General features: G+C 38.6%; 1 protein-coding gene across 1 annotated transcript; it reads left to right on the top strand.

The window, feature by feature from the left end:
* The first annotated feature begins 1049 nt into the window (after positions 1-1049).
* On the top strand, positions 1050-25559 carry hip1rb (huntingtin interacting protein 1 related b). The gene is made up of 32 exons (XM_055048886.1): positions 1050-1305; positions 10637-10700; positions 11742-11884; positions 12065-12121; positions 12208-12288; positions 12424-12500; positions 12633-12694; positions 14373-14513; positions 14590-14647; positions 14823-14898; positions 15028-15189; positions 15277-15329; positions 15409-15481; positions 17550-17733; positions 17819-17907; positions 18005-18121; positions 18933-19034; positions 19219-19413; positions 20726-20873; positions 20988-21074; positions 21167-21274; positions 21428-21564; positions 21906-22016; positions 22116-22174; positions 22295-22325; positions 22461-22523; positions 22648-22748; positions 22851-22956; positions 23671-23794; positions 23875-23936; positions 24148-24387; positions 24468-25559. The coding sequence occupies exons 1-32, from the start codon at positions 1225-1227 to the stop codon at positions 24474-24476; spliced, it is 3201 nt and encodes a 1066-aa protein (XP_054904861.1). The 5' UTR covers positions 1050-1224; the 3' UTR covers positions 24477-25559.
* The last annotated feature ends 1331 nt before the right edge of the window (positions 25560-26890 follow it).

Here is a 26890-nt window from a genome sequence, read left to right as displayed (position 1 = left end):
TCCTGTACCTGTGCTTCAATCACTCTGTGACCTTTAGCATTTTGGCTGGTGTAATTTGTATCCAGTGTTATTGTCCTGCTGCTTCTTCCAGAAACTCTGTCCAACTGGCTAAATGACTAAATATCACATTAGCAGGAATAATACGCGTTTGCAACTCTTGGAATGAACAATTATTGCACTCCAAGCAGCCCTGTCCAGCAAAGGGCTCATGCTGTGGGAGTCATATTCTTCAGAGAAGCTGGTGGAAAAAGGATGGAGCTAAATTAAGTAAGGAAAAATGCTTAGAGGCATAAAGCAGCGCTACAGTAACATGGTTTAGATCAAGGCATGTCTATGCATTAGAATTTCAGAGTTTAAACTTAAATCTAATATACACACAAGAGTGGGGGGAATCAAACATGGAGGCTATGTGATTTTATTTGAGGTTTCACTTTATGAAAATATGTAATATGTAAGTCCTCACTGTTAGAGGACCTAAACATTTCATTCATTCATTTCATTCAAAACATTAAAAACCGGAGCGAGTCTTGATTTAATTTGAAGTGGTACTTATTATTATGTTGTATAATTGAAATCCCACAGTCACACGCGAAGGTGTCACGTCAGTCCACCCACACCATCTGATTCTCATTTCCTGCTTCCACTCCACGGCCTGATAATCTGGTAGATTGTTTTGTTTCTTTCTTCTTTTGTTTCTTCTTAACTGGATGAAACCTCAGGATTAGAGAAATAATGGCGCAATAATCACAATAATAATAATCCCGGTGTATTTTTTTGATTAATCTGAATGTTGCCCATGAATGCAGATGAGAGGGAAGAACACATGAAAAAACACACACATGGATTTAAAGCAAAAAAAACAAAACAAAAAAAACAAACAGCTGATCTGAAAACAACCTGCCTGTAGGTGGATGTGCTCGCAAGAGGACACGATGATGATGACGATGATGATGATGATTTCACCCCCCCTCCACTCCCGCCTCCACCTTTTGTGGGTGGATCCGTCCACGTAATGCGAAACGCGCCCTCGCGTTTGCTTTTCCTGCTTCCTTCAGCCGCGGCGCATCAGCAGTAAAGGGAGCCGCAGCTCGGAAATGTCCCTGGCGCTCTGGGCGGACAGGAGAGGAAACCCGCCCCGCACTTTGAGCTCCCCAGGACGGTTCGGACGGCAGCGCAGGGACGGGCCCTTCTTCTCGGTGAAAGCGTCTGTGCGCAGGCTGAAGGATGAACATTCACACGCGCGTGAAGAGCCGGAGGACCGAGCATCACCTCGGAGCCGAGAGGGACCACTTTGACAAGCAGCAGGTAAAAAAACAAAAAGTCACACGGATTATCAGGCCGTGGAGTGGAAACCTGCGGGGGTTTCCTCTTCTTTTTCTTTTTTTTAAAGGCCTTCTGCGTGGCTTACCGCACAGGCCACAATTACAGCCAGCAATTTAAGTCAGAAAATAAAGCTTTAATTAGAAAACCAGGTGTATCGAAGGCCTCACAGCGTCACCATTTAAACGTGAAACACAGAAATGCAGCCTTTTATTGATTAATTTCAATGACTTGTAACAATTTACAGACGTCGTCATTCACTTTCCAGCACTATATTTTGCCCAAATGTGTTTGTTTCAATAGGAAAAACTCTACAATGTGAGTTCGGTGCAGTGGCGCCACCAAGGGGGCCCGAAGGGAGGCATTTCCCACCTCAATAAAGTTGCTCATGCTCCCTTTCCTTTACCATGTTATCTTACTAGGGTGGGTTTACAAAAGGAGAGTTTTAGAAAGGTGCAATATTTATTTATCATGTTTGTCACTTTTTTTCTGTTCTTCATAGTTTATTATTTTTAACCTGTAGATGTTTGTTTTTGATACCTCTTCCTTTTTCAAAATCAATCTTGGTAATTTCCTCAAGAACCTGCTGCATTTACTTGTCTTATGCAATTTGGTGGAACATTTTTATTATTTGTACTAATTTCTTTTCGGAATGTTTATAAAAGCAAAAAAGCTTAAAAACTAGATATCTAGATTTTTATTATAAAAATACTCAGTGAAGTATTATTCTCATAAAAACAGAGTTAAAAATTTTGAATTAAATTATAAAATAGATGATCACATGAGACTGCATACACTTTTATGTGCTTATATTAAGAGCAAGGAAGTAATATATACATTTATATTACTGGAGCCAGTAATATAAATATGGGCATTAGCTGTAACATCTTTAGCTGTAGGTTTCTTATTCCAAAAATTGCATGTGTGCAAAAACATTTTTTATATACAATGAGGATGTAATATGGAGAAGTTCACTATGTGAGCTAATATCATGGGCATTTTAACAGGATATTTTCACAGTGCAGTTTTATTCAGATTGGTTTGTTGACACGGATTAAGTCTGAACATTTAATCTAAATTCACAAAACTAGCATGTTCAAGATTTGTTAAACTGTGTTGGATATTTGTGTTTTTGGACAATATTTGTGCTTTAACTTCAACTTCATCTTCAAATCAGAGACTGAAAGTCAGTCTCAGTTCTGAGGAGTCAGGCCATTCGTTCCTCTCTGAATCCAGTCCTTCCAGTTTGACCACCTTTCTTCCATGACAAACATTTCGTCCTCTGTCTCGCTCTGTGTCTGTCTCTCCGTCTTGCTCTCCGTCTTTCTCATTCTTGTTTTTTAAAGCCTTGTTCTTCGATTAATAAATTAAGTCTACATAAACAGATTATTGTGATATTCCTTTTAAAGCAGGTGTATAAAGCTTGAACTCCACCTTGAATGGTTACATTCTTTAACCAGTAAGTCATACTGGGAGCTACACTACATCTTACTGCCCAGTGTGAGAGAAACATGAGCTTCAGATGAGGATCAGTAACCAAACAAGCAGCTCTCTGGGTGTTCAGATTCTCCTGTAGTTTGGGATCTGGAACAGACTTTGCTTTGACAGGCGTGCACCACTGTCAGTGTTTTATTTGCCTGTGAAGTGCGTCCAGAGGGGTGGAGCCGTGGTGTTTAAATGATTAGACGTCTGGGCTCTGGAAATTAAGATAAAATCACAGAACATGCATCGCACTTTTACTGCTAAAAGTTTTTGGTCAAAACAAAACTAACGAGTTATACGTCCTGCAGCTGGTATGTTTGACTGTTGTAATGCCGGTCTGTTGTGTAACCATAGATGTCTATTGTGACAGTGATTCAAACCTGTTGGATGGATGAGGAGAAGTTATCTGCCTCTTTCTGCCTATCACCTTTAGCTGATCAAGCCATTTTAGCTACATCAGGTAAAATGTAGCTATGACACGTAAAAGAGTTGCATCTAGTTGTAACTCTTAACTCTTGCTACTCGGCTGACTAAATTGAAACACTTATTTCATTATTTGTTGACAAAAATTTTTGATGACTCCAGTTTCCAACAGAGTCCAGGAAAAGGCTCACATTGATTTAGTTATGATGAAGACACAACATCTTATGAGAAAAAAAGCTTCACTTCTTTCAATCATATCTTAATCTAAGAAAATTCTTGGAGTCCCTCATTGGATTCCCTTTTGAGATTTCTTTGCACTGGATCTGTTTGTACATCTGAAGCTTCTCTTTCCCACATTTCGTCACATTACATAAAAAAATTTTAATACATCAAAACACCAAAATCATTAAAAGTTTCCGCTTGTATCTCGTAAATCCTGCTGCCCTTAAACAGCTTCAGAAGATTCCTTAACATTCATGAACAAACAGGGACATAAGGGACACAGTGGACATGTGAACCCTTTGATCTACCTGCAATCACTATGAACACACCACTCCCTCAATGAAACATGGTAGTGGCTGCATCATGCTGTGAGAAACAGGGAAGCTGGTTGGAGTTGATGGGGAGATGGATGGAGCTCTAAACTTTGGACAGAAGTGGATTTTTGCTTTCCAGCAGGATAACAATTCTTGATATACAGTCAGAGCTGCAATTGATAATCGGTGACAGCACTTGAAAAATGCTTTCAGCTGGCAGCTGATTTGCAAAGAACAATGGGGAAATTTTTAAGTCTGTAGATGTGCAAATCTGGTAGGGATACGAGGGAGGACTTGCTGCTGAAAGTGCAGTGAATGACGGTTCTGCTAAGAGTTTAATCACAAATACGGAATGCAAAGACACACCCCACTATTCAGATTTTTATTTGCAAACGGTTTATGGAGGTTTGAATGTTTTTATAAATTGCTGTATATGTTTCAGGTCCAGTGTGTGCATGCAGGCAGTCAATTAACTCGAATGATCCAATATGTTGGAGAAGGATGCATCTAGAAGTCGTTTAGTAAACGCTTTTGAGGACTTCACCGCTTTAGTTCATATTTGAATCATATCAGAACCTCAGGTTCAATTCAAAAGAGCAGATGAAACTCAGCACGGTTTGAGGTCGTCATATGTCAGTTAATTTTATTACTCATCTAAGTTGACACCTACAGGAGTAACAGAATAGATTTGAGTGTAAAGAGGAGAAAGGAACATGATGCTTGAATAATTGTTTCCATTAAAGCTTAGTTTAGCTGTCAGTAAAACGGAAATTATCACAAGACCTATTTCAGTAGAGAAGAGATGACGTTTGTTCTCGGTCATGTCCACCATTTTCTTTAAATCTAAACATTGAATTGGTAATTATTGAACTTGATTGTTGAAATTATCCATTTAACTTGAGTTTAAAGATATGTTGTAGTTGTAGACTAGAAATAAGTAAGTAGTTTTCCTTCAACGATAGTTTTCCATGGTGATAGCGTGTTGCATAAGGTATGTTGTATGTGTAAACATGTTTGAAATGTCTTTAGTTGCAGAAAGAGGAGAAATTAATTGCTTTGAGCTAATACATTTGAATATATTTCCTGGGCAACAGGAAAATGAAGCACTTACATAATACCCGGACTTGATTACTTATCAGATTACTCACCTTTGAAGCAAACAAATGTTTAAAACCCCCAGACTGCACTGATTTTACCTTGCAGCTCACATGTAAATTAAAATGAAGTCACAGAAAAGCCACTCCTCATTACTCTCGCTCCTGTCGTGTCTCCTTTTGGTTTTGACCTCGGTACCAAGGTGAGCTATCTCTCACAAAGTTCTGCTTGTGTTTGTGTATCTGTACTGTAGTGTTTGCCTTCCCTCGCTGCTGTTGCCTGAGCAAGCACCCATGTGGGAAAGCAGAAAGCAGCAGGAGGGGGATGGGAGTCCTGGAGGGTAAACTTAGCCACTGAGTGGGAGCTGAATGAAATGCACAGTGGTTAATGGGACGGACAGATTGTTCCGAGACGTCTCGTCAGCATTCGTCATCCTCCTCTTTATATCTTTCTATCAATGTAAGGAATCTGCAGCATAGGTTTTTTTTGTGTGTGTGCATAAAACTAAAATCAAACACCCACAGGAAGCTCTGTCATAGTGAAACAGTTTTACCATTGCTACGAAATTTGTCTTCAATTACAACACACTATTGACACAACAGGTCTTTTATTTTCACTCACAATAGAGCAACATTCATATCTTAAATACAGTGTAATCTTAATTTTGTCCCTGAAATCTGTCTCGAGATTTTATTGAATTTATTATATTAGTTTCACATGGTCATCATCGTTGGCTAATTTACTGAAGCCATACAGTGGTCTGGAAGCTGCCCAGCCTGGGTTGGGGACAGTTTTTCTGGGTGGAGCGTATTGAACTTCAAAATGAAAATTTACTTTGTTGTCAATGCAGTATAAGCACCAGGTTGCACTGACAATAACACTCTTCTGTGTTGGAGTTGTTATTGATGGAAGAAAGTTCAAATTTAGCTGGTTTTGATCTGAGTGAGTTGTTTGAAAATGAAGTCAGAAAATGCACATTGATGTAGGGAAGTGTTTTCTATGGCTTGAAATGTCTCTGTGCTTCATTCAGGCTGTAATAGAGCGAGAGAGAGCAAGACTTTCAGCAGATGGGAGTGCAAGAAAGAAGCTTTGTATTATCCAATCAAACTTTCAAACTATTATGGTAAATGCTAGATTTGGAAACGTAGGCAGCCTTTTGAAAATTTTAATTCAGGCGAGACTGTAAAGACTGTACAGTTTAAAATCTTACTTTCTTAATCATTTCATCTTTTGTTTTAATATATTAGTGAAACCCTGTTTTTCTGGTGATTGTTCATTCACAGGAGATTATTATGCTATTCTATCCCTGATGTAAATAATTACTGCTCCCATTGTACTTACTTCTGTTATCACAATTATTAAAGAGAAATGAGAATAAATTGCTGATCTGAAATTTATCAGTTCATCCATCGGATCCTGTCATCCCTAGTTTAATGCAACATGCTTAATTTATTCAGATATAAAAGGAAACTCTGTCCAGGTAAGCTATAATCATGTATGTATAGAGTATCAGAGTTATGATTTATGAACATCCTCAGCATAAATATCTAAATACAGTTGGGGTGAACAAATGTAATGTTACAATGTCCCTGAGTTGTATTTATTGCATACTTATTGCCATCAGAAGTTTGAGGGCTTATCAGAAATAATAATGTGCGCTAAATGACCTTTAATGGTGTTCAGGCAGTTTCCACTACAATGTAGAGTAAAAGCTCACGAGGGGAACAAGACTCGCTTTGGTTGGGTTCATTGTGTGTTGATGGAGGAGAAGTTGAATCACTTCAGTCAGAGAAGGTAGACATATCTCAGCTCTGAAAGAGAGGGAGACAAAAATATTAAAAGTTAATGAGGAAAATTGGCTTTCTCGGTTGACAGGAAATGCCTTCAGAGACATATTATTTTTCAGTACCACTCCCTTATTGACAAGCCTTCCATTTGTTGATGCAATTAAATGGTTGCTCTTGCTAACCTGAGCTAATAGCTGTAGAAGTCTGCGACCTTGTCAGACAGATCCTTTGCAGCTGACTGTTGAATTAAGCAGATAAAGTCCTGCAGTAAGTGCCCTCACCTCGGGGAATTATGTTCGCAGAGAAGCAGTGGAGGGGTAGCGCTGATGCTTTGACTTCATCTCTCAGTGTTTCACATCACAACTTATGGAGACGCTGCTGAAAAGCAGAGATGACCCGGTAAGCAGAGACGCCTTGCATTAAAGAAGCTTACAGTATTTGAGTGCAGAAACGTGTGTGTGCGTGTTTGTGTTCCTGCACTAATGCTAGCTGGGATTGGACCTTATGGCAGGCCTGGGCTTTATCCAGGCTGTCCCTCTCTGTCACGTCTCGTCCCTGTTGGTTAAAGAGGGATTTACCATCCCTTCAACCAGATGCAGCATTAAGTGTGTGAGCATTACACTGTCTACAGTACCAGCATCTGCAGCTCCCGATTTCTTAGAACTGATTAAGTCAAATATGGATGCTTTGATTGGTGGATCAAATATATTTTACTTTTTTGCTATTAATTAATTACATACCAAGACATCCTCTCATTTCTGGTCTTATTCTGACTTATTCCATAAAAAGAAAAGGTTCTAGATGTATGCTTTAATTCATAAATATTAATATCGATTTATTTTCAGTTGATTTCTAAACTAGTATCTTAAAAAAACTTCTATTTATTTACTTTTTCACTTTTATATGTTAGATATCAGAAGGTCTGACCTCAAAGAAAAGCAGAAATTGTGCATCGGCTGGAAAAATGTAATAAATGGATCTGTAATTTTGATAATTAATTAGAAACCATGTCTTATGTTACAACCTGGCTCATGAGAACATGACAAAAAGGAACAGCAATGTTAAGGCAAATTAATGTTTTTGTTAGACTAACATAAATCTCAAACAAGTAAAAGACCAAACCAAATCAAAGTATAGCAGGATCCAAACGAGAATGAGGACAATGACCAACGCAATGCCAAACAAATTCAGAGCAAAACCAGCTAAACATAACCAAAACAGCAAAAATACTAATACTGCTTGCTGTCGGAAAAGAATGAGCAGCCACTGGTGTGAGGAGCAGCCATGTTTAAATAGACTGGGAACACTGGCCTTGGTGCTACCAGTCAACAGGTGACTCCAGGCCACACCCACTTCACCTGAGGAATAAAAAGACAATTCATCAGAGGACGTCTGGAGTCACAATCATTAAATCCTGAGTTTGTTAATAAAACTAGAACAGAAGGAAAAACCTTTATTGTCTCTCAAATGGGAAAATTCAGGCATAACAGCAGCAACAGATATAAAGGTTCACAAAAAACCCAACAAGATTAATAATATACTATACAAGACTATAGCAGAAAATACTGTGCAGTTTTTAAAAATAAGTATATTGGACTCTAGTTCAATCACTTTTCTAAAAATGTCAATAATTTGCATGTGCACTGAAAAATCAAAAACAGATTTGAGAAAATGTCGGCTAGCAGAAATGATTGTGAACAGAACAAATGTTGAGTTCAAACTGTTGAAGAAATACTAATGTTCCCCTAATTGTACAGAATATTCAGTCACTTTCCAGCTTTGCACTCACACTTGATGTCCTTTTTCCTCCGTCCGTTCGCACTTTTTTTGCTGAAAGTAGTCTGAGAGCTTCCCTGCAGCCTTGCTGCTCAGCAGCCATCTGTTGAGGTTTCTGTGCCAGGCTGAAAGTGCCAGATCGCATCCCCCTATCCAACCCAATCTTCTACCCCGGCTGTCGGCCTTCCTCCCCCAACAAACCCCTCATTGTCACACAAACTTCCACGCTCGCTCCCTTCGCTTGCCCAGTGTAAATGAAGGGGCACGCAGTTCATTTGAGTCAGAAAGAGGCTGGGGGGCTGGGATGGAGTCTTTTATAAACAGATGCGTCTTGTTTTGCCCAAAGTGTACCTCCTCTCTTATCTCTTGTCTGACTGTTAATGGTTGGATGTTTGTGTTTAGATGGGTTTGACTCCCAGGTGTCTAATGCATTAAAAAGGCTTTTATAAACATGTTGAATTACAGTTACGACCACTGATATGAAGTTTAGCACAGATAGAGACTTCCAACATGCAAGCGCCAGACCAAAAGAGGAGAAATGAAGTCGGATCATTGACATAAATGTTTTATAATTCATAAAATCTCCCAACCGAAATTTACTGTCAACATCAGTCAGAAAATTAGCTTTATTTTCTCAAGGAATATCTGACTCCACCTTTGCCGAGTCTTTTATGATTTCCTGACTCCGCTGGCTGTTTTTATTCTGAGCAGCTTGATGTTGGGCCAACATTAGCATGTTTCTTCTCTATACCATGAAGGAGTTTTTAAACCAAATTTTAGCTAGAGTTTCATCTGCTCTCTTGTCTGTTGAATGTGACAGTTAATGACTTTTCTATAAACCAGCTGCTCAAATTGTAGATTCACAGCAAACATAGGGTAAAGCTGGCATAAAATCAGACTGTACATTAAACAAAAAGTCTTTTCGTCAGGAAATACAGATCTGGAGATGATGCTTGAGATCAGGAATTACTGCTGATCTCCGATATAAAAATTACATAACCCATAGTTTAAATATGAACAAAAGCAGGACTGTAAAGAATTAGCTTTGAGAAAGCCAACTATCGTCATGATGAAGGTGGTTATTTGATTTAAACACCTTGTATGACCCTAAAAGAGAACATTATGGACCCCAGTGTTTCTTTTTTGTTTTTGTCCAGGATGCCAGTTACTTAATTTATTGAGCTATTCCAAAAACGTTTCTATTTAAGTGCTCTCTAGTGATTGGCTTTATCTGTTGCAGCACATTTTGTCGATATTGTCTTTTCCCAATTGCATTATTTTCAGTAATATAATGTCTTAAAGTGACAGCACACCATGAGAACAAGTTGCATAAAAGTACACAGCATACTTTCCATACAGCTGAGTATTTTTTGTTGATTGCCAGGTATTCATTATAACTAAAAAAACTGTAATTAAATAATTTCAAGAGTTTTATTAACAAAATATGCATTTTTAGAGGATTGTTTGGGGACATTAAATCATCAAACTTACTGGTAATATGATAGAATAAAGAGCTGGAGTTCTTCCCAAGCCCTGATTAAAACGTTCTTAGCTTAAACAAGAGGAACAAAGTACCACCGGTTTCTGAATCTCAGGTTGTATTCAAATCCAGAAGAAACACATTTGATGTGTTCCTGTTCCTGCCTTCCTGCTCGTGTCTCAGCAGTTCCAGTTTTACCTGCTGGACAGGTTACAAAGCCGCCCGTCTTCTGTCTTTCAGTGACAGCGAGTCACTCAGGTTTATTAATAACATTGTAGTTACAGACGCCGCCCGTTGAATCAGGGCTTGTTTCTTTTATTAGGAGTTTCCTTTGAATATTTAACACAACAGCTGTTGAGTTTTACACAGGCGGTCTGAATATGCTGCCTCTGGCTGTAGCCAACTTTGTATTAAGATTAGCTGATTAAAATCGGCAAGAATAACATTTTACTTTTTCCTTGAGTTATTTTTAGATTTGTCTGAACAGAATTTTTTTTACTTGTCAGAACTTGTTTGTTTGGTTTTCTGAAAATCATTTTATATTAATTAGGCACAATAAGGCTAAACATGTAGAGCTTGTCAGTGTGTATCAAGTAGCGTTAGGATTTTTTAACACACCAAAAAAAAAACTAAAGTTCAACCGATGCAAAGTAAAGTTCATGTAAGATAGTATGTGGCATGTTTGTGAAGATAGAGATGTTCAAGATTTAATCTTATTTAACTCATCTCCTTTTCAGCTCAGCAGTATCAGCAAAGCCATCAACAACACAGAGACGCCTGTGAAGGAGAAACATGCACGACGTATCCTTAAAACGGCTTCATTTTTATCAAGGTTGCACGATAACAAAACATAGTTAGCTTCAGAAAAACCTGTCTTTTGGGTTGGGTAATTTTTAATCTTTGCCTTTTGTCTTAAAATAGATTTTTTGTCCTGATGTCTCTTAGCAGTACTAGCAGTAACGCTCGTGTTTCTCACCCATTCAGTACAGTCAATGAAGTCTCAAATTTGGAAACCAGCTTGCAATTTGCTATGTTTCTTTTAGACCATGACTCCTAAACTTGGAAAGTCTCTTAAATTTTTGCAGTACCCATTTCAACCCTTTTCAGAGTAATTCTGCTTTCAATTAGAACTGGGATGTAAATGTAAAACCACATCCAAGTGGATGATGCTCAAATAGAAGTTATAAATCCTTCCTACTGGAAAGTGCTTGATTTTATGCATCTGGATGTGATTGGAGCACCTGAACTGGAATGAGAGAGTGAATACTTGTGGTAGTACGATCTTTGCCAAAAGCGCTGTAAAAAAATTTAATATTTAGAATATTTGTCATCATAGAAAAGCACAGAGTAATAGGATGACATTGTTTTGTTTGCATCATCCAACTCTAGCTTGTAGTGTGAATAAACTCACTGTAGACATCTGTGAAGAAATGTTAGACAATGAATGTTGCAGTGTTTTCTCTTCTGAGCCTCACAGGTCATTTATTTTTTGGCGATGCCAGCACATTCATCACCAGTGAAACACATTAATGAAGCAGCAGATTTCAGGTTTTTCAAACAGTGTTTGTTTTTAGTAAGCACGATTAACCAGGTCTTGTTCTTGAGAGCTACTATTCTTCTGTGACACACATGAATTCCCTCATCAGCGCAGCATTCATCTCTGAAGGAGCCATTCATTCGATTCAGGTGCTTTGGAAATAGGATGTATCTAAGATCAATGGGGTTGATAAATATAATGGAAATATGCCCCCCCAAAAATGAAATTTTATATTAAATGTGTTAATTTTGAAAATTTTAATGCAGTTGTGTGGTAGTTTGTATTTTCCTTAACAGCATGAACAGGAATCATCTTGGGGACTCATAGGGAGAAGGGAGCCTACACCTTCTGGTCCTACGCTCAGGGCTTCCCTCTGGGCACCAGCTCCATCCTGAGCTGGAAGTTCTGCCATGTACTGCACAAAATCATGCGAGATGGCCACCGCAATGTAAGGCTGCCCACACCACTTTACCTGATTGTAGTAAAGACAAAGCCATTGATTATTCTAATCTTCTTTGATGGATTTGATTCTTTTAAATGCAGAGCTTTGTGAAAAGTAAAATCAGACCAGTCCTCTGTCTCTGTGAATGCGATTGGCATTAATTAAGCTTGTATTTAACCTCCTCAGGTTCTTCAGGACTGCATGCGGCATCATGGTTCTCTTGCTGAATATGGGAAACTATGGGTGAGTCTTGGTATCTTTTTTAAACTCTTTATGTTTTTAAAGTTTTTTCTTGTTCTATAATTGTTTCCCACTCGTTTTGTTTCCAGAGCCACCTCCATGACAAATATGGACAGCTAGTGGCTTTGTATATCAAGCTCCTCTGCACAAAGATGGAGTTTCATGTGAAGGTATATGCATCATTGTCACGCTTGCTTAAGGCAGAAACTTTATTGTTCTGCTCCGCTTACTCAGAATAACTCATTAAAAAAGCACAAGTTGTTTTGGTTGTAGAGTGCTAAACCTCAAACTTTGCATCTTTGCAGCACACGGAAATCCCTCCAAACCTGGAGGTGAAGGATGAGGTGCTGGAGCGCACTGCGGGGACGGACATTAATAATGTGTGAGTTAAAAAAAAAAAAAGGTTAAACTGATGAAAGAAAGCCCTTTCATATATCTTGTAGAGTCAGAGCTCCATTGTGCCATCGTGGGGCCTCCATCCTGAGTGACAAAGATATCGCCTTCTGTCCTGCAGGTTCCAGCTCACTGTGGAGGTGTTCGATTACATGGACGCTGAGCTGAAGCTGGCCGAGACAGGTGAAAACTAAAACTCCTCCTACCTTTTTTTTTTCTGAACTGCTTTCTCAGGCAGGAGAAACCTGAGCTGCAGTCGATGACTGCTGCCTGCAGACATGATCCATTTTTGCACAAATAATGGCCTCAATAAAGAAAGGTTGCAGTAAGAAGCTGATGGGCTGCATCTCTTCACATGGACTGGGAACAACTCCGTGCAAAACATTACTGAGCCGACTCTGTTTTGCTTGAACTCCTCTTTACTTGTTTGTTGTTTCACCACTGAGGAAGTGCCTGCACTCAGAGCTCATTAAAGTGATTTCCTCTTGTTTAGCAGTAATGAGATGTTCCTCCCAGGCTTGCAGGGCGGAGGCCCAGAATCACAACACCAGGAACAAATTCAGCAAATGAACTTGGGATATTGTGTGGATTAAAAAGTGTTCCCAAGCTTCATAAAGTTTTCATGTAAATCCACGTGTTTTCTGGAGCTAGGATTAAAATGTGTTGTTCCTCAGTGGGAACTTTAGGTGTGACAGTGACAGAAAATTAAGATATGTGGGTTCATGCAGTAATAAAAGTATTGCTAATATATAAAAAAACAAAATTAAGAATAATGTTCTGTAGTGTAAGGTCAAAATGACACCATAAAATACTGAGTAGTTTTGAAAATAGTGTATTTCAATCCAAAGGAGTGTGCAACTGAATGGGATCATTTCTTAAAAATGTTTGGGAGTGTATTTTTTTTTTTGTATGCTGTTAAAAGCAACTCAAGCAGCTTATGGAGCCCTGAAAGTGCCAGTTTTATAAATAAATGATTAAATGGCTTCTTTTAAATATGTCATTAGCTCATTTTCAATGTGATAGTGATAAATAAAAAAACCCTAACATTATTTATTTTACTTATAAGTGCAAATTCAACATTTACGACAGTTGCGTTAATTATTAATACTAATTGCCAGGTTCACCCTTCAGAGTTGGTTGCTCTGGTTGTTGTTGGTCTGAAGAGGAGTTGCTGTGCGACTTAATGAGTTTGATGCTGGCATTGTTTATGAAGAGCCACAGTGACAGATTAAATTATTTAATGGTGCGATCCGACACAGGAGCCATGAAATTATGACATAAATACTAGATTACTGGAGTATTATGTTTAAATCTAAAAACTTAAATCGTTAAAGATTTAGGTTTAGTTATGTTTCTAATAATTAGTGTTAGTTAAATTATTCACATTGATTAATTTGTTACACATTTATTGCATTTTTGGCACTTTTGTTCTTCTATATGTAAATTATGCTCTCAGAAAATTAATCAAATCCTGCATTGAAAATTAAAGTTGAAATACCAAAGGTTAATTTTTAACCACTAAACTGTCTCACATTTGAACTAAATATTACAAGTGAAGTTTCTTAATTATTTATATTTAGTAACATAATTATCAGGTGCAAATCAATAATTGTGAGCATATTGATTTATAATGCCTATTGTTATTTTGCTTTTCTATTATTTAAGTTCTTAAACATTTATAGTATTCATAACATCTGTTGAATACAGTAAAAAATGTTTTTACATTGTTACTTTCTTGGTAACAATGTAATTTAGCTCACTTTTCAAACAATGTTTCAGATTCTGAACTAAAGTAGTGAAACAGAAACGATGTGGGTACATGTTTGGAGAAGTACTGATTCTTAAATGTTTTCTCCTGCAGTGTTGCGCCAGCTGAACTCTGCCATCGCCGTCACCAGCCTCACGTCGGGTCAGTGTCGCCTGGCTCCGCTCATCCAGGTCGTCCAGGACTGCAGCCAGCTCTACCACTTCAACGTCAAGCTGCTTTTCAAACTGCATGCCTGTGAGAACGCCAACTGCTCTGGAAAAATACACGCAGTTGATCTGTATGTGCGCCTAAACCTGCATCATGATTCCAGGTCTGCCTGCTGATACCCTACAAGGACACCGTGACCGTTTCCGTGAGCAATTCAACAGGTCAGTGAATACATCTTTAAGTTTTTTTGTCTGTTTTTTGTTATTCAATGGCCATCCGTAGCTCCATCCTAATGGTACTTTAAACCATTAGACACACTGAACTCTACTGTCAGTAATTAAAACTTTCATTGTTTTATTGTGATTTACTACGTGTAATGTGTTTTTGTTTCCACAGCCTGAAGAACTTCTTTAACAGAGCCAGAGAGATGGTGTATTTCAAGAGGCTGATCCAGATTCCCCGGCTCCCTGATGTAAGAGAGGAAAAATGACTTCTGCTGAGTCACAGCCACATTTTGGGTGTTACAGTCTTCACTGCAAGTCACATGCTGGTTCTGTGCTGCCCATGCCATCATCATTTAAATTAATGTGTTTTCTTCCAGTCTCCACCCAACTTCCTGCATGCAGCAGCGCTGGCCAAACACGTGAAGCCGGTGGTTGTCATCCCTGAGGACGATGATCAGCAAGACGACGATGACGATGACCCAGAGCCACTCATCGAGGTCAGCAATACCCCGACCCCCAGCCTGCAGTCTCAGCCTCAGGTGTGTTTCATTAGTCACAGGTGTACAGATGTATGCAGTGTGCTACCTGCTGTCTAAACGCTTTAGTGTTTGTGTTTTATTCAACAGGTGGACATTTTTGATCAGGCATTTGGACCTCCAAATGGAGGCTTTGATGAGAGGTGAGCTTTTAATTTTTGAACTGATTATTATGATTTTAATACCAGCAGAGTGTGACTGGTGGTGGTTTCTGTCTGGCAGGGATCTCCAGATCGAAAACCTGAAGTCAGAACTTGAGCTGCTAAGAGCAGAACTGGAGAAAGTCAAAACGGAGGTGAGAATTTTTAAATACCATAATGCTGCCGTGTAAGAATTTACTTTTTTTCTGTGTGCGACTGCGAAAAGGCACGGTTATCTGTGTGCAAAGGAATCCGGATCATATGATTTCCTGGATGCAAATGCCAAATGCCACTCCTGACGTGAAGAATGTGGCGAGCAGACTCTGAATGTCAGCTGACTGAAGTCATCTTGTGATGAATTGTTGATGTGTAAAGATTGATTCTGTTTATATTAAAATACCTTGCAAGAGTATTCACACTCCTTGAGCATCTCCACATTTTGCTGCAGTGCAACCACAAACAAAAAGGTTTTTTTTTTGGGGGGGGGTTATATGAAAGGAAAAATAGGCCACATAAAGTAGCAAATAATAAGAAAATGGAAAGAAAATGAAACATGGGTTGTTTTATTTTTACAAATAAACATGCTAAGGTTTAGCATGTAATATGTAGGCCTCAGATGGTTTTTAAGAGAATATTTGAGAAGAAAGAACTTACCATACATGTTACGGAGAAGTTTAAAGCAGAGTTGTAGTGATGCGTAAATGAGGCGACATGAAGCGTTTCGACCCAAAGCAAAACTGTATTGATACTGTGTCACTGAATACTGACACCTGCTGGACATTAAAAATCCCTGCAGGCAACGTAGTTGACAGACTGATAGTATAGACAATGAGATTTAAGTTATTGTATTATATATTGTATTATGTAATTCCTTCAAAATATTAAATTCAAAATATATTTGATATTCTTCGATACAGTCAATAAATAATGTGAACTTGTACCACAAAGTGAAAATTTCAGCGAACGTGTTTGGAATGAGGATGCTTGTGGACCGGGAGGCTTTTTTCCTTTACAAATTTTCATTAAATAAAACCCCAAAGTTTTTCCAACATTTTGAAATTTAGTATGTTACGTTTTTTTGACACAACTTCTGCTGTAAAAAAAAAATGAAGTAAGCAATAAATTCATATGAAGTAATTTATAAAAAGCACTGAGTAATTTGTAGAATGGTTGAGTTTATCCTAGGTGTATCTGACACTTCATTCTGATGCCCTATGATGCCTCAGCATTGAGGAGGTGAATTTATTTAAATAAGACAGTTCTGTCAAACATATGCAACACTTACCCTGCAGAACATAATATGAATGTAAACTAAGTCAATTTCAGGTGAATTTGGATTGAGATAGATCAAGCAGAAACTGAAAAGAACCGGATGAAACAATAAAGAAGTGATAACCAATATCTTATTTTCTGATGTACGATCAAAATGGTCCCAAACTACAAAACCTTTCGTTTGCCTTGAGGCTCCATATTCACGCTGTACCGTAAAAGGTCAAGAATTATTTTGGCAAATACAAAGAGACTGCTGAAACTGTATCAAGGCACGGTCAACCACATTGATGGATCAGACAGACATTAAGGGTACTGACAAAGAAAGTCATGTTGGACACGCAGCAGACGAGTTTGCTATTTTTTTGGCCTACGGTAGGCTACTTACAAAATGCTAGGCATGACGGAAACTACACTGCACATCTTCATGAAGACACCACCCTCTCTGTGAAGTATGGTGGTGCCTGTATCATGCTGTGGGAATGCTTTTTCCTGCAGGGACAGGGAAACTGATCAAGAGTTCATGGGGAAAATAGATAACGCTAAATGTAACACAACCTGGGAGGAAAAACTGCTGAAGGATGCAAAAGAGTTCAGACTTTGAAGATTCACCTTCAAGCAGGTCGGCAAACCTAAACATTTAGCCAGAGCTAAATAGGAAGAATTTAGATCAAAGCGTATTCATGTAATACGATGGCCCAGTCAAAGTCCAGACCAAATCCAGATGTAGTGAGACTTGAACACTGATGTTCAGACTTTAATCTGACTATCCTCAAGCTGTTTTGCAAAGAACAGGGAACATATTTGTAAAATTGGTAGAGGCAAAAATTGTTTGTGTTGGTTTGTCACTTAAATCTGCCTAAAGCTGCAGGAGGGTGTTAAAACTTTTGCAGGCCTTTGGATTTTGATCCAAACCTGCTTTCCTCAACTTTTTCTACTTTTTTGGTCCTGAAGGCTCAACGCTATGTCACGCAACTCAAGTCCCAAATCAACAGTTTGGAGGCAGAACTGGAGGAGCAACGCATGCACAAACAGCGGGCGCTGGTGGAAAACGAGCAGCTGCGCATGGAGCTGGAGGCAACCCGCCGCCGGAACGCAGAGCACGAGAGTTTACAGGGCACCTTCCTGGAGGCAGAGAGTAAGCTGTGTTAAGGAAGCACTTGTTTGGGATCTCCTGCAAGCATGAGCAAGATAATTCATCCTGATCGTCTCTGTCTGTGAAGGAAGGGCGCAAGCAACCGAGCAGCGATACAATAAACTGAAAGAGAAACACACAGAGCTGGTGACCAGCCATGCTGAACTGCTCCGCAAGGTACAGACTCCAGACTCGCTTTGAGATGTTTGCTTTCAGCTAGGCTATCACCAACCAGCCTTGTGTTGTAACGCTGAATGAGCTAATGTGCTAACAGAGCGCAGACACTGTGAAGATGCTGTCGGCCACCCAGCAGACTCAGGAGGAAGTGGAGAGGACGAAGCAGCAGCTGGGCTTCGAGGTGGAACGAGTCAGACAGGAGGCAGATATGAAGGTTGGTGCCTGTTCTTTAACTTGGGTCACAAGAAATGTGTGTGATTACATTAAGCCCCACACAACTTTCTTTTTTCCTAACTGTCTGTGCTTATGATTTTGCTATTTTGCTATTTTATTTAATATTTAATTTATTGTTTGTTTTTGGAGCACAACGACATCCCAAAAGAGCATTTGAATTGAGAAATTGAGCAGGAAACATCAAAAAGACATTGTATGGATCTCTACAAAGAAAATCAGAGTATATAGTTTGATGGCCTTGAAAGGGTTTCTGTAAAATGGCCTAAATTTTTTATGCTAATGTTTTTTTTAACAATGAATTTCAAAAAATATATACTTAGAGTCAAATATAGCAAATTTTAATGGATAAAAAAAATTGTGGATATTTAAACAAATAAAAAACAAGCAACTGTAAACGTGTATAAATAATTTCAGCAAGTAAAAACAGGAAATTTCCAGTTTTGTCGCTGGGGCTTTCTTAAATTTGCTTTAGTTTATCTCATCTGCATCAGTCTTTGTCCACAGATATGGTTTTCAAAAGTTTGTAGTCTTAATTGTGATAGTTCTAAAAGGTTCCTATTTTGCATTAGGCCAAAAAATTCTGGTGAGGGACAGAAAATCCTGATTTAATTTTCCCTGAAAACTGTTGCAGCTGCTGTGATACTTATACTTCTGATGGAGCCTCCTGCTAGCTTTACTTTGATACCGAGATTATTTAAATGTAATTGCTGATTAAAAACTAAATTAGATTTAGCTATGTTATTTTAAACATCAGAAAAGCCAGCGGCGCTCATGAGGTGGTGTCTCTGCAGATGGAGGAGCAGAAATTTGAGATGGAGCGACTGAAGAGAGAGCTGGAAGAGAAAATGGCAGAGGTGACACGAGTGAAGGCGACTCTGCAGAGCAGCGAAATGGTGAGAGAGCGTCTGCAGTTACTTCATGATGTCCTGCTAAGTCAGCTCCATTCAGAGTTATCACCAATTCTGCTGGCAAGGCGCAAGACTTTTCTGCATGGATTTGTCCCTTTTTCACTCACCGCCATCTGCCTCTTCTGGCTTTCCTCGTCGCCCTCTCTTTTCTATTTTTTTTCCTCGCCAGACATCGTTGGAAATGAACAGCAGCATGACGGCTCTGCAGGCGGAGAAGGACCGCCTGATGCGATCTGTGAGGGAGAAGGAGGCAGAGCTGTCATCTCTGCGGCAGGAGGCGCAGCTGCAGCAGTCGTCGCTCCAGCAGGAGCGGGAGAGGAGCAGCAGGGAGCTGGGAGAGCTGCAGGGCAAGCTGAGGGAGAAGGTCAGTCAGGACGCAGGAACCCCACTGTGTTATATTTTAAAATAAACGGATAAAAAGCACAGATGATCACCATAAATGTGAAATAGACCATTGGTGACCCATCACAGAATGTGAACGGGAGCGAAAAAGATGCTTTTAATATCAAAACTGTTGTGTGTAAGGTTACTTTTTCTAACATTCTCAAATCGGTGACAGCTTAATATTTTGTTTAAACAACTGATAAATGTCTTCAAGTCCAGTTTATAAGCACCTTATGAAAAGAAGACAATCAATAGCTGAAGTTCAGCCAGGGTTCTATAGACACCAGTGGAAATTAACTGAAAAAGAAAAGCTGAATTCAAATTAATAACAAGCATCATTGTGTAAAATATTGCTGAATTTAGTTTTTTGTTTACATCAGGGATTTTGTGTCTCTCCGCTCTTCAGACAAAACTGTTTAAAGTTTTGTCATATGCAAAAGTTTAAACAGCAGCCATTAAAACTTGCTGTGTTTCCTCACGAGCTGCGAGGAACTGACTTGATCGCTCTGGATAGATTTTAACTTCAAACAGCACAACTATTCATTTTTAATTATTGTTGAAATGTTAAAATAAAAAAATGTTAGGAACAAGACAGATTTAGTCTTTGAATAGAAAATTTTTACTTTTAAATTTCATCATAAGTAAGACCACAATTATTCAGCAGTTTTTACCTAAAGGTCAAAATGTATTTATACCTCTGTCAGAATTTGATTAAAATGATTTTCTTTTGACTAAGAAGTTTGTTTGTGATCAGAATGGAGCCTGATATCAATCAAAAGACAAAAAAAAAAAAAAAACATAAAAAGAATTTCATGTATATTTTTTGTTTAGCTTTTTAAAGAATGGATTCTTAAAAAATTATCTGTACACTGCTCAAAACATGACATAAAAATATTTATTGGCAAGATTAAAATCAGCCCTTTTAGCTTTATGCACCTTTATCTAATGGTGAACTCGAAGTCTTGGCATCACCCCGATCTGGCTGTTGTGGTATTTTCAAAAAGTCTTATCAAAAGCATCAGCTTCTTTCGTCTGCTGATCTACTCAGACGTTTTGCTCAGCTGAGATCCAGAAGGAGGCCCAAGATGAGTGACTGCAACACTGCAGATTAGTCATTGTATTATGTTGAACTGCTAGAGTGACTGATCACACCTGCAAATAGATTTATAGTAACATGTTTTAAACTCTTTAAAAAGACTGAGGCATTGCTGATGGTTTGTGCTGCTGCATGCATACTGTACACGTTAATCATTGTTTTTACATTTGAGCTTTTCTTGTGTGCTTATTTGTAGACAAGTGTGGAGGAACAGATGAAGAAGAAGCTTTCGGAGGAGCAGTTTGCTCTGCTCCAAGGCACCATCGCAGAAGCTGAAAACATCATCCAAGATGCAGTGGCCAAGCTGGATGATCCTCTGCACATACGCTGCACCAGCTCTCCAGGTCCGACTGCTGCAAAATCCATACAATCTGTCATTATTCGTACAAACTTGATATTAACATACAGCACTGCATCAAAGATGTTTGATTCAGTTTTTTTGTTTCTCCTGCACACAGATTACCTCATAAATCGAGCGGAGGCCACGTTGAGCTCCATTGACAAAATGAAAAAGGGACATGGAGACTATCTGCGCAACATGGAGGGTGAGTTCCTTCTCCTCATGATGCAGTGAGGTCGATTCAAAAGGTTATCTGATGTAACCATCTGCTCCCCTACTTTATGCTCTTGTAACCAGACGCTGGCGGGCTGCTGAGGTCTCTGACCCAGTTCTCCCACTTGGCTGCCGACACGATTGTTAACGGCAGCGCAACGGCACACATGGCACCCACTGACCAAGCAGATCGTAAGAAACATTGAGCTGCTAGATGCACTTCACACTTCCTTCTTACATGCATATGTCTGCAGAAGCATTCATTTTAAAGTGAGTTTATTCTTGGAGAACGAACCTTGCAGAAATATTGCTGACAGTGTGTCTTTGCACTCTGCTGTCCTGCAGGTCTGACGGAGAACTGCAGAGGCTGTGCCACTCAGAGTCTGCAGTACCTGAAGGAGCTGAAATCCAAGAACAGCCTGCAGAGGGCCGATCCAGCTTCTGTTCGACTGGTTGTGCAGAAGATCCTGCACCTGGGTCAGGTGAGGGGAAACAGTAGGATTTCTGCACAGATGTTGTGCATCACACTTTTTGTTCTTGCTGTTTTGCAAAACATTTTTAAGATGATGGTTCTTAGAATAATACTGTTGTAGATTGTTTTGCTAATTATGACCAATGGATTTACTGAAAATAAAAATGTTCTGTTATGTGCAACTTTTCATTGGCTCAAACGTTGCTCTTTTAACGTTATAAGAGATGCAGCTTGAGATTAATGCTTCTGCTTTGCTTTTTTTTATTTGTTTTTGTTGTAACATCCTTTTAGTTTTTTTCTTTTTGCACCTAAATCCGGACTGAAATAGTTTTGACTAAATTTTCTATTTAGGAGCTACGGCCGAAAGGAATGGACATCCGTCAGGAGGAGCTGGGAGATCTGGTGGATAAGGAAATGGCAGCAACATCAGCAGCCATTGAGGAGGCTGTACGCAGGATTGATGTACGCAATGACTCACTGTAGTGTGCACTGATCAAAAGATTTCTTTTAAATTGTGTCTTGACTGTAGAGGATGTTTGTCCTGTGTGAATTTCAATTTAGGAAATGATGAATCAAGCACGAAAAGACACATCAGGGGTAAAACTGGAGGTCAATGAAAGGTTTGTTCTTTTTTTTTTACATATCTCAATTTATCTGTACCACTCAGACTCAGTTTCTAATAGTTTTTTTAAAATGTTATGTACTTTTTTGTTAAATCCCACTTTCACGTCTTTTTCCAGAATCCTCAACAGCTGTACGGATCTGATGAAGGTGAGGATTTTCTTTTCCTTTTAACAATATTCAATGTTGTCATAGTCCAACAAGCTTTGTGTGTGTTCTTGTTCATGATTCATGTGAACATATGTTGAGTGTTTCTTACTCAGTTTCACATGTGTCCTCCTTCAGGCCATCCGCATGCTGGTCATAGCGTCCACGGACTTGCAGAAGGAGATTGTTGAGGGTGGGAGGGTGAGTCACTGTCTTCTAAACTTCCAACTCAAAGTCGACAGCTTATTCATCGCTGATTAAGATCCAAGTTGTGGTGTTTCATTCAGAAATCTATTCTAAATGTATTGATGCGTTTCTCTGTAAGGGCGGAGCAAGCATAAAGGAATTCTACGCCAGAAACTCTCGCTGGACCGAGGGACTCATCTCCGCTGCCAAGGCTGTGGGATGGGGAGCAACGGAGTTGGTGTGAGTTCCTGTTTACCGACTTGTCTTGCTGCTTGTTTTAAATTGTGTGAGCAACAAAGTGGCTGAAGAGGTGATGTAATTTTCATGTATTTCTAATTGTAGAGATTCTGCTGACAAGGTGGTGCTGCACACCGGTAAATATGAGGAGTTGATAGTCTGCTCGCATGAGATCGCTGCGAGTACAGCACAGCTGGTCGCTGCCTCGAAGGTAATAATCTAACGTCTTGAAAATATCATGTTTTCAAGTGGCAGGAGGTTATACTCCACAATATCGCATGGACATTGTCAAACTAAGTTCATTTATAGTTAATTTTCTCCACCAGTTTGCTCAGACAGAAAGAAATATGTGGCAACAAAGACAATTAAATAAATAGCAATTTATTTAACAATGGTACATAGTCATTTATTTACCTTTTTTCTTACTTACATACTTCATTTATAGTTATCTGATTTGAAAATTTGCTAAATGTTAGTACAGCAAAGAAAACTTTTGGTTTTAAAAATAATTTAGCTTCAATCTGATATGACTTTCTTCTGCAACATGTGGAATAAAAAACTATTGAACTTTTTTAAAAGTAGAACTCTGTCGATTATTGACTTTCGACAAATTATTGTCAATTTCAGGTATATTCTGAGCTGAAGTTTGTGACAGAAGGCAATCTGATCAAATGTCCTGATAAAAATAATCTGGGTAATGAACACCTTTCTAAGAAGTAGTGAGAGAGAAGTAAAATCTACACAATGTTTTAATGTAAGATTGGATTTTCTGCTTTCAACCCAACAAGCTGCCTTTCTAAGACAGAGTTCATGGGGGGAAAAAAATAACCTAACATGGTCTGTTTCCAGATTTTTGTTACTCAGAAAACCCAAAAGACTTTCCTAAACCTGCTGTGTTCACGCTGATCTCCTCGTTTCCTCTCAGGTGAAGGCCGACCGCAGCAGTAAGAGGCTGGGCGTTCTCCAGCAGGCCTCTCGTCATGTCAATGAGATGGCTGCTAAAGTCATGGCCTCCACAAAGACGGGACAAGAAAACCTGGAAGACAAAGGTGAATGCACATTTATTTGTGTCGAAGACCAGCAAACATATTGGTTGATTTTTAACCCTTAATATGGTTCAATCGAACAGATCCCATGGACTTCTCTGGGATGTCTCTTATCAAGTTGAAAAAAGAAGAAATGGAGTCACAGGTAAGCAGTTTTGCTAATCATGACATTTTGCTCCATAAACTGTATTGAAAGTGACTTTAATTGATTGAAAAGTCGATGCCAAATTTCAGCCATGAACCAACACAATAATTTTTTGGAAAAAATAGAAAATCTGAGATACAGATTTAATTTTAGAGAAAAACTGAATGTGCCGAACATTACTTCTGAACAACAGCGTGTCTCGATCCTTTAGGTGAAAGTGCTGGAACTGGAAACTCAGCTGGAGAACGAGCGTTTACGTCTGGGTGAGCTCAGGAAGAAACACTACGACTTAGCCGGAGTTCCTATGGAGCAGGTCTCTGAGCGAAACGGTGACACGCCGTCACCTGTCCAGCAGCCCCGTCCTCTCAGCATGTCCCCCAAACCCAGCAAGCCCCCCCTGGGGAGGAAACCCACGCTCTCTCAAAAACCCAACATACCATCGAAACCAGGGGTAATAAAAACGAAAGTCTGTTAAAGTAAGAAAATAGAACATAATTTGAAATTAAACGTTTCTTCTTTTTCATGTTGCAGTTCAAGTAAATGCAGAGGATGGCAATGCTTCACTGCAGGATAACCGGATTTAGAGAAGAAATATTTGGCCTTTTTTGTGAATATTCAGCTCTTTTTAGTTGCACACTCACAAGCCAGAGTCAACCTTTTTCTCAACGTTCTTCTTTATTTTTATTCTACCTTTCATTCCTTGTTTGCCAAAATGGCCCTCCAGCCTATTTTCTTGTTTTTTACTCTCAATGCCTACAGGGATTCCCCTGTTTTTCCTTTTTATTTTCCATATTTGATATTAAGAACACTTTATTTTAGGCATTTTTACAAAAAAAAAAAACAAATCTGTATTACTAACAATTTAAAAATTAAAACTACTGCTCCCTTTTTTGTGGAATGTAAACTTTTATCTAGAAAACAAATTGGCCACATATCATGTAGACGAACAGTCAAATTTAATCATGTTTATGGCAGCCTTATTGCACACTTGTAGATCACATCTTTCTCTAACTTTTTTTTGCTATACTCTGTTCTGTATTATTTATGTTGTGATAGTGGTGAAAGGAGACTGGGGAATGACTTGGTGTGTGTTCATGTCGCTGCAGAAGTACGATATACTTCTAGCTTTCCCTTTATGTGAAAATTTGCTGTTTCCCTCCCTTCCTCCCGAACTGAACAAGATTGTTTCAGAGGCCTTGAATAATACTTCATAGATGCATTAAATGTTGCCTGTAAAGATTTGCAGTCTGTACAAGAGACTGCTACTTACACTACATTTATTTCACGAATGTCCCTTTACAAGAGGAGAACAGAGATGCTATGTTAAAGCATAGATAGACCTAAAGCTTGCACTCTATGTATCAGCTGTAGATGTCCTTAATTATCAATCGCTTCTTGTAGGCTGAATATATAAATTTAGGTTAGTTGATGAGGAACTTTAAGGCGTCTCTGAGTGTTTAATGCAGGATCTTAAAATGCATCCCCTATGCTCTGCCCTCTCCTCTTTAAGAATGTCTTTTTACTCAGATCTATTAATATATATTTTAGTAAAGATACTGGTGGGTTTTTTTCCTTGTAAGAATTGTAAATGTCACACAAATTAACAATAAATATTTGATTTTATTTGGTCTTGTGTTGCTTCATTGAAAACAAAATACATTTTACAAACTTGGGAAGCTTTTGGAGGTATAATTTAGTAAATAGTTTTAGCAAAAATATGCTTTAAAAAAATCTATATAAACTTATTTTCAGTTACTGAATGAAATAAAAATTTTCCTTTGTCTAAAAGGAGCATAAACCACTGAAAAATTGTCCAAACCTTTGAATGATGCCAAATAAGCTGACTTTTAAGTATTTAAATGTGGGTCAATTGCATTCTGTAAATTCGAATATGCCTCGTTGAGGCTTGTCTGTCAGATTAAAAGTAAAAATACAAAAAAAAGTATGTTTTAATCTAGTCTATATTTCTGTATTGAAATGTTTTTTTTATTGGTCTGATGCTCTAATTTTGAGTTTTGTTGAATTGACTTAATGCATTTCACTTCAACACCTTCATTGATGTGTTCATGTCAATGCAATAAGAATTATAAAATGTGTAACTAACCCTTTTGTTCCTTTGCATTTCAAACATCCAATCTCAAGCTGTGTGAATCACTGTAAATAGTCATGAAACATACAGAGATGTGCAAATGTCTTTAAAAGGCAGTTGGATAATTTACAAAAAATTGTTTTCTTAATTGCAGTTGTCTTCAAACTTATGTTTTAAAATTTTTCTCCTTGAGGTTGTCTTAAGTATTTTTTTAAATCAATTATAAAATAGTTATGGATTTTTTTTTTGTTTTTACTAGATATTGTAAATTGTACTTGATTTGTTTTCCTTGCAATTCAACTTAATACAAAAAGAAAGTCAAGTGTGCTGCTAAAGTGTGTTTTAATTGAATATTTTTTGCAAAAGTCTAGACATTTAACTTTTTACATAGCATTACAACAATTAACATACAGAAATAATTTAGTCTGCAACACAAAATGGGCCTTGATAATTTGCCAAAACACAACAGTTGTGCCAGATTTGATTGACAGTTCCTATTAAAGTGAGAGGCACCGGGGAATCCCAGATGTGGTAGCACTTTACTCTAGTGATTGCTCGCTCTACAATGATCCGCAGCCGAGCAATGGTCTGGGTCTCCTCTCTCTCTTCCTTGCTGAACTGACCAGGATGCCTAAATGGTGGAATGATGAGTTTGGCTCCAACTTCATGAAGGAGGTCTTGAATGAGGAAGCCTTTATCTGCCATGACTTCATCTCCCAGCTCAAGCAGAGGAAGGATTCCACTGACCTTTGTTATTTCTTGTCGGAGATGCAGCCTGTGTACAACGCTGAAATAAATGTCACCAACCCACAGGGAGCAACTCCAATCAGCCCTTTCAGAGTGGTGTGGTTCTTGTAGGCAGAGA

The sequence above is a fragment of the Poeciliopsis prolifica genome, unplaced genomic scaffold (assembly GCF_027474105.1).
Source record: "Poeciliopsis prolifica strain line A6 unplaced genomic scaffold, Auburn_PproV2 SCAFFOLD028, whole genome shotgun sequence".
In the NCBI taxonomy this organism is placed as follows: Eukaryota; Metazoa; Chordata; class Actinopteri; order Cyprinodontiformes; family Poeciliidae; genus Poeciliopsis; species Poeciliopsis prolifica.
The sequence above is the reverse complement of the archived record's forward strand: the minus strand, read 5'-3'. Positions and strand labels throughout refer to the sequence as shown.